The sequence below is a fragment of the Porites lutea genome, chromosome 6, assembly GCF_958299795.1.
Source record: "Porites lutea chromosome 6, jaPorLute2.1, whole genome shotgun sequence".
Lineage (NCBI taxonomy): Eukaryota > Metazoa > Cnidaria > Anthozoa > Scleractinia > Poritidae > Porites > Porites lutea.
The window spans coordinates 30,447,851-30,453,850 of record NC_133206.1 but is presented as its reverse complement, the minus strand read 5'-3'; the positions used below and the strand labels follow the sequence as shown (position 1 = coordinate 30,453,850).

The window sequence follows — 6,000 nt, the reverse complement described above, 5'->3', positions numbered from 1 at the left end:
TAATGATATGGATTCCATATTATTATTATTATTATTATTATTATTATTATTATTATATCAGCAGAACTTGGCTATTGATTTAAACGTTGTGACAGTTGAACAAAGTCGACAAATGCTAATCCAGGAGAAAACTTATAATGATCACGGTTTTTGCATTTAAGTTTTCTGATTATGAGTACTTCACCAACAAGTGCATGTCTCTTGGAATTTTAACAATCAATCAAATAATTTTGTTCTTGAAACCAAAAAGATTTCAATGTGTTTCAGCTGTCTTTGTTTTGTGATTCCCTTCCGACATGAAACTGGCGATTGCAAGCATTTATTTAATATAAAATGTCCAATTCAAACAAAGTTCAACAGAAATGCTAAATGTACCCCTTAAAAATAATGGTTTTACTTGCTTGGTCTTAAAAAACCAATATCATATCTTCCAAAGTCAATTATAAAGTATTTGTTCGATCCTGTTGATTTCTTTTAAATACCCTTTAGAAATGTCAGTCACAGAATCCCCAACAGCTGTAGCTGTTCAGGACTACACTCATTTGGATTATCCTGGGTTAAATCATTATATTTTCATCACAATAATTTTGACCACGCTGTACAACTGTACTTGATTTAATTTTATTTTGGAATTTGCTCTTTTATGTTGCATTTTATTTTGCACATTTTTTTAGTTTATATTGTTGTTGTTGTTGTTTTACTGGAAAAAGTATACACTTGATGCTGAAATAACTTTGAAATGAAAGAATTAGGCACAATGTAACTATGTTACAACAGCTTTCCCTGGATTAGCTTAATCAAACTTTGAAATCATCTGGCCAACAATCCTGTTTATCTGGTTCACTCAAGAGCTGGATTACAAAGCAAAACATAGAGCACATACAGTACTGAAGATAACAGAGGCTCTTTGCTTGTGAAAGTCCTTGTCCAGTCTTTCTGTGGCATCTGATCTGGAAACAAAAGTTTAAAATATTCAATGAAGCTCATAAGTTATTTTCAGAACAGACCAATTTTCCATTAACGTTCAAACCTTGCTTTATGGACACCCACTTAATACAGAAACCTTATAATTACGGACACTTTGCTTTGCCCCTGAGGAAAGAAAACCCTCTCTAAATTGAAGCTACTTAATCTAGACATCCCGTTAATATGGACACTTTCTATGGCCCCCTTTAAGTGCCCATATTTAAAAGGTTTGACTGCATCACATTTTCATGAATGTGTGGTTCCAGAAAATATCCATACCCCCACCACGGAAGACACTTTGATTTGCACCCCCCCACCCCCCAGGATTTTCCGTTCCAGGGGGTCTTTGATGACCCCCCCTCCGCCCAGGAATTTCCAGAATTTTAAAATGGGGACTTCGCTTACCACACTTTAGAAATTCAAAGTAGTTTGGGCACTTAAAAACAAAGAAAGTTAATACTAACTCAGTTATGAAAATACGGAAGAATTTTATTACAACAGTGCAGCGTAAACGTTTGTTAAGTTCATTATTCAGCCAAACTTTTAGCTTTTTCGCCATCACGTTTGCAAATTATGTCTGTGTTGTTTTTTTGTAAGCTTATAAATTAAGCTTAAACATTTGGTTTGCAAAGTTTAAACGTCGATTGTTCTACGTTTTTGTGTTTACTGCGACACGAACGTTATAAAGAGAATGTAAGTTTCACCCGCTTAAACAACTTTGCAAACGGTAGCAAGAAAAACCCAGAAACTTACAAGGTTCCTGTCTGGCTGTTTTTATTTCTACAGATTTTGTCAGTTTCTTCAGGTTGACTATTATTTAAGGGTCGAAAACTTCACCAACACGTACATGCCAATGCGCTAGATTTCGTGAACGTCGTCACGGTGTAGAATTTACTAGCCAGGTAGCCGGGCCTTGTGAAGGTCGAGCAAGAAATGGGAACGAAAGTATTCTCGTCTCATCGCATTTTTCATGAGTTTCCACGCACAGTAAACGCTGATAAAACATGAAACCTATCAAAAATGTGTGTCATGCATGTCAAGGAAGCGAAAAGGGATACTCAGTGAACAGAAGTGAAAGCACTTTAATGTCGGTCGGACGAAGACGTGACGAAGACAAGACTCCAGTTATGTCCGCCATTTTCAATCGTTTTCGACTTCGTTCCAAAGACACATCGTTCTTCTGGAGATTGTAGCGCTAGCGAACCCAAAGAAAACCAGAAACATTAAAGCTAATGATGTTAACCTCATGTCAATGGCCAGGAGTACCGACTTTTTTTTCAAAACAACGTACGTAGGTATGTTTTTGTGCTTGAGATCGATCGTACGTTGCTTTCAATGTTTTGTACATGGTCTGTCACCCCTTGGAAAATAGTTTCCCATGAACCCCCCATACCCCTCGGAAATTACTGCCTTTGAACCCCCCCTCCCCCTCGGAATTTCCAATGGTCTTCCGTGGGGGGGGTATGGATATTTTCTGGAACCACACAATACCAGTGGACAAGCATGTTGGAATAATTTACCACATATGATTATTATAATAATAAATTAACACCCACCCCTTGACTGTACTTGCAAATAACACTTCTGGTGTCAATTTCATAGAACTTTTACAAATATAATTTTACAAGTGTACAGCTGTAGGAATATAATTTCAGACTGTTTCCACTGATTTAGGACCAGTGGTTTTTTGGGCTTAATTTAAGTTCCAGAGGCCTGTTTCTCGAAAGTACAAGTAACTCTTCAGGCTCAAAATCAAATATTCAAACCGAAATATAAAGAATAAGAGTGCGGCTCCTGGCTAGTGAACTACTCCATTTCGTTTCATTAACTGATAGTTTTATCATTTTAGATGCAAAACTATTGAAACCCCGATCTTTAATGTAAATAGCGACAGCTTACAGGGCCCATTAATCATTGGGACTTTCGAGAAACAGGCCCCAGGTCACTAATATCCTGCCATTTAGTGTAACGTTTGTGACCATTACTCGAGGATTGCTTGTATACCATTGCCATACTTTATGTATTGTCCTTCACTGTTCAGATAATATCTTCGCCGTCAGGTGTGGGTGTGTTTTTAATTCCTTTAGTTTATCTCTTTAGGTTTTTCTTTGTGTACATTTCTTTGTTTTGTATTTATTGTTTGGTTTGATTATATATAGCTTTCTTTTGGTTTAATTGCTATTATCAGAAACCTCTGTACGAGAAAACAGAAAACTGAAGTTCGTTGGAATGGAGTAAAGAAGTTCATTTGTTCAGGGCATGATTAACAGACTCTAAACAATGGATACACTTGTAAATTACACTTGTAAAAGTTTTATTAAATTGACCCCTGCTTTGCAGACCCCAGTCAGTTCCTAAGTCAGTCAGTCAGTTGGCTGCAGTTAGTCAGTAACTTGGTAAGTTACTCAGTTTAGTCAGTCAGTCAGTCAGTTGCTCAATCAGTCATTCTGTCAGCCAGTCAGGTACAAAACTGCACAGTCAGTCAATTGCTCAATCAGTCATTCTGTCAGCCAGCCAAATACCCAATTGCACAGTCAGTCAGTCAGTTGCTCAATCAGTCATTCTGTCAGTCAGTCAGGTACCCAATTGCACAGTCAGTCAATTGCTCAATCAGTCATTCTGTCAGTCATTCATGTAGCCAACTGCACAGTCAGTCAGTCAGTCAGTTGCTAAATCCTTCATTCTGTCAGCCAGTCAGGTACCCAACTGCATAGTCAGTCAGTCAGTTGCTAAATCAGTAATTCAGCCAGCTGGTCAAGAGACGAATTGCACAGTCAGTCAGTCATCCTGTTAACCGGTCAGGTACAGAATTGCACAGTCAGTTAGTAGCTCAATCAGTCATTCTGTCAGCCGGTCAAAAACCCAATTGCACAGTCAGTCAGTCAGTTGCTCAATCAGTCATTCTGTCAGCCAGTCAGGTACCCAATTGCACAGTCAGTGGTGAGTCAGTCAATTGCTCAATTAGACAGTGTCTTGGTACTGTAAGATGCTCATCCAATCAGTTATATAATCAGTCATTCCATCAGCCAGTCGGTAAGTCAGTAACAAGTAGACAGTCAGCCAGTAACTAAGTTGCCCAGTCAGTCAGTCAAAATGGTTAGTTGAATAGTTAGAAGTATACTAAGCACATTTGATCAGTAAGTCACTTCATGAAACGTTAAACCAAACAGTTCTGTTTAGCTGGTTTACTTAAGAGCTGGATTAAAACACAAAACATACAGCACTTACATTACTTAAGATAACAGAGGCCCTTGGCTCATGAAGGTCCTTGTCCAGTCTTTCTGTGGCATCTGATCTGGAAACAAAAGTTTAAAATATTCAATGAAGCTCATCAGTTATTTTCAGAACAGACTAATTTCCCATTAAAGTCAAACCTTGCTTTACAGACACCCGCTTAGTTTGGACAGCTTATTATTACAGACCTTACCAGGGTGCAAAGAAAATCATTTTTACAGCTTGCCATTCGGGCAAGCTGAAGCTAGCATTTACTAGCCCAGACGTCATTTCAGCTAGTCCCAAAAACGTTTTCTTCTTCTTTTATTCAAATTCCTCATAAAACAATACTTGCCCGTTGGGCAAGTTAAAAACAGAATTCACTAGCCCGATAGCAAAATCCACTAGCCCCAGGCTATCGGACAGTACTTTCTTTGCACGCTGCCTTACTTTGTCCCTAGGAAAAGAAAGCCTTAATCTTTCTCTAATTAATAAATCAACCTACTCAATACAGACAACTTGTTATTATGGTCCACTTTGTGCCCATATTAAAGAGGTTTGAAAGCATCATAATTTCATGAATACCAGTGAGCAAACATGTTGGAATAATTTACCACATATAATTATAATAAATTAACACCCTCCCATTGACTGTACTAGCTAGGTAGTCCTCCTTTAATAACAGTCCCCTCCTCTCCTTACACAGTCAGTCACTCAGTCAGTTAGTCAGTCTGTCAGTCAGGTAGCCAGTCAGCTAGTCAGTGGCCTTTCAGCTCAGTCAGCCAGTTGGTTGCTTGAAGTTAGTCAGACACTAAGTGTTCAATCAGTCAGTAATTCTGTCAGTTATCCAATCATTCATTCCGTCAGCCAGTCAGTCGATCAGTTAGACAATCGCTGCTCTGCCGCTTGGTAAATATGCACCACTAGCCACCTCCACTTAGTGAATAATTGTTATATATATATTCACTAGGACAGTTAGAAAGGCTTAATAAAGCAATATCAGACAAAAACATAACTTAAATTTAATTTGCTTTGTTAGTTCTAAGAACCAGAATTGAGAAATGTGCTGCTTGTTAAAATATTAACAGCGTTTTATGACCCATAGAAAGAATAATTTTTGGAATTTCTGGTTACTGTAGGTCAAATTAGTCACACTATTTTGGGGGGGCAGAGCAACTGGGGGAGGGGTGCGTGAAAATAACGCTTATTGTTTCCTAGTTAGAATGGCTCACTTGATTATTTTGATTTATAACAGTGGAATTTGAAAAGGTACTATACAGTCCCGACTTAAAAATAGTACTCATTTTCCTTGTTACCAAAGTCTTTCAAAAGGGTACAATGTTCAAATAAGTAAATGCTTAACTCTCACATGAGATGCTACGGCACGCAATGGTCAGTGACAAGCCTGGTGGCCTGAGTGTGTGCAGTCACCCTCTCCCCCAGGAAATTTGGCAGCCCAGTTAAAATCACCCTATGGCAATTCTTGTTTTCAAAGCTCTTGGATGTTTCTGCAGTTTTCTGAAGGTTTAGATGTATATTCAAATTGAAACTTTTATGTAAGCAATCACATCCCATAAAAAGCAAGGGGCAAAATATCAAATGCAGATGTTATCACGTAGGGAACTTCTCCACGATGGCTTCAGCACTCTATCACGAAAATAGTACATGTATTTCTAGTCAAGAGGTCAAATTACAAGTAAAGCTTCCAGTGGAAAAAAAAAACATCCTCGGACTGTAGACACAGATAATCAGACATTCAAGTGCAATAATGCCGATGCACATTCACAAAATAATTCTAAAGCAACAAGAAGCGCCTTGAGA

At 38.2% G+C, this 6,000-nt stretch overlaps 1 protein-coding gene across 1 annotated transcript in view; it reads right to left on the bottom strand.

Annotated features, from left to right (window-relative positions):
• Positions 1-535: 535 nt before the first annotated feature.
• LOC140940228 (uncharacterized) overlaps positions 536-6,000 on the bottom strand; it is a 230,704-nt gene continuing 225,239 nt past the window's right edge. Inside the window, exons 3-4 of the mRNA XM_073389150.1 lie at positions 4,195-4,256; positions 536-950 (exon numbers count right to left, since the gene is read on the bottom strand). Coding sequence (XP_073245251.1) covers positions 798-950; positions 4,195-4,256 — 215 coding nt within the window. The 3' untranslated portion in view covers positions 536-797. The remainder of the gene's footprint in view (positions 951-4,194; positions 4,257-6,000) is intronic.